Genomic DNA, 1214 nt, shown 5'->3' with positions numbered 1-1214 from the left:
ACCATGTTGGCCAGGATGGTCTCGATCTCTTGACCTCGTGATCCACCCGCCTCGGCCTCCCAAAGTGCTGGGATTACAGGCGTGAGCCACCGCGCCCGGCCAGAAATGTGTTTTAAGGGGAAATTATACCTCCAAAAATGCTGAAGCTCTAATAAGGAAGGTTTATTGTTCTTTGTGTGTGCAGGGAGCTTAGACCAGTATGAATTTTGATTCTTTGATTCTGTCTTATATTATTCCAGAGATAGAGAAGAGTAGAAACTGAATTTGTTTGAATTGGACATTTTGTTTAACTCAGAGGTACTGAAATGGCTAACTACATTGAAAGTGTCATTTTGCTGTTTTCAGAGGTACTCAAGACAATTGATGAGGGAGATGCCGATGAGGTGACAAAGCAGAGGATTCATGATGGAAAAGAGAAGCCAGGTGCTTTATGGCACATCTATGCAGCCAAGGATGCAGAGAAGATCCGGGAGCTTCTCCGAAAGGTATGCCCCTGGGTGGGCTGTGCTCCTAGCTCACATATCAAGACACCCTTTCTAGGGTTTCTCATGTGGAGTTCCTTGGCATTAAAGACCTATTGGCCGGTCGGAAATGGAGCAGGGCAAAACTCCCGTGCTGATCAGTAGTAGGATTGTGCCTGTGAATAGCCACTGCACTCCAGCCTGGGCAACATAGTGAGACTCCGTCTCTGAAAAAAGAAAGAAAAGAAAAGAAAAAACACAGACCTGTTTGCCATGGTGCCTCTGGTGGAAAAGCCCAAAGGCTTGTATCCACAGCTAGAGGATGTTGACTAGAATAAAGCAGAAATTTTGCCACCCTCACCCCATCCTAGGACATTGCTGCAGCAAGTTGGATTTATGCTGTTAATAATTTTTAATTTTCCCGTCTTTGGATTTTGATGATGGCTTCAGGTTGGAGAAGAACAAGGCCAAGAGAACCCCCCTGATCATGACCCAATTCATGACCAAAGTTGGTACCTGGACCAGACCCTCCGTAAGCGACTCTATGAAGAGTATGGTGTGCAAGGCTGGGCTATCGTGCAGTTCCTAGGTGATGCTGTTTTCATACCTGCTGGAGCCCCACACCAGGTGAGTTCCTGCTTGGGGCTTAGGGTGGACAGTTCCATGGATGTTTTCTTATTTCTGCTTTTCTTGCTAATCTACCAAGAAATTTAAGATTTAAGTAGCTGGATTAGACTGATTTCACTTATGCTA

General features: G+C 45.6%; 1 protein-coding gene across 2 annotated transcripts in view; it reads left to right on the top strand.

Annotated features, from left to right (window-relative positions):
• The window catches only part of KDM3B (lysine demethylase 3B), a 60792-nt gene that overhangs the window by 53763 nt on the left and 5815 nt on the right, over positions 1–1214 (top strand). For both annotated transcript variants that reach the window (XM_017500982.2, XM_037728645.1), the window contains 2 exons: positions 346–485; positions 912–1088. In XM_017500982.2, coding sequence (XP_017356471.2) covers positions 346–485; positions 912–1088 — 317 coding nt within the window. The remainder of the gene's footprint in view (positions 1–345; positions 486–911; positions 1089–1214) is intronic.

This window comes from Cebus imitator, unplaced genomic scaffold (genome assembly GCF_001604975.1).
Source record: "Cebus imitator isolate Cc_AM_T3 unplaced genomic scaffold, Cebus_imitator-1.0 Scaffold274, whole genome shotgun sequence".
Taxonomy (NCBI): Eukaryota; Metazoa; Chordata; class Mammalia; order Primates; family Cebidae; genus Cebus; species Cebus imitator.
The sequence above is the reverse complement of the archived record's forward strand: the minus strand, read 5'-3'. Positions and strand labels throughout refer to the sequence as shown.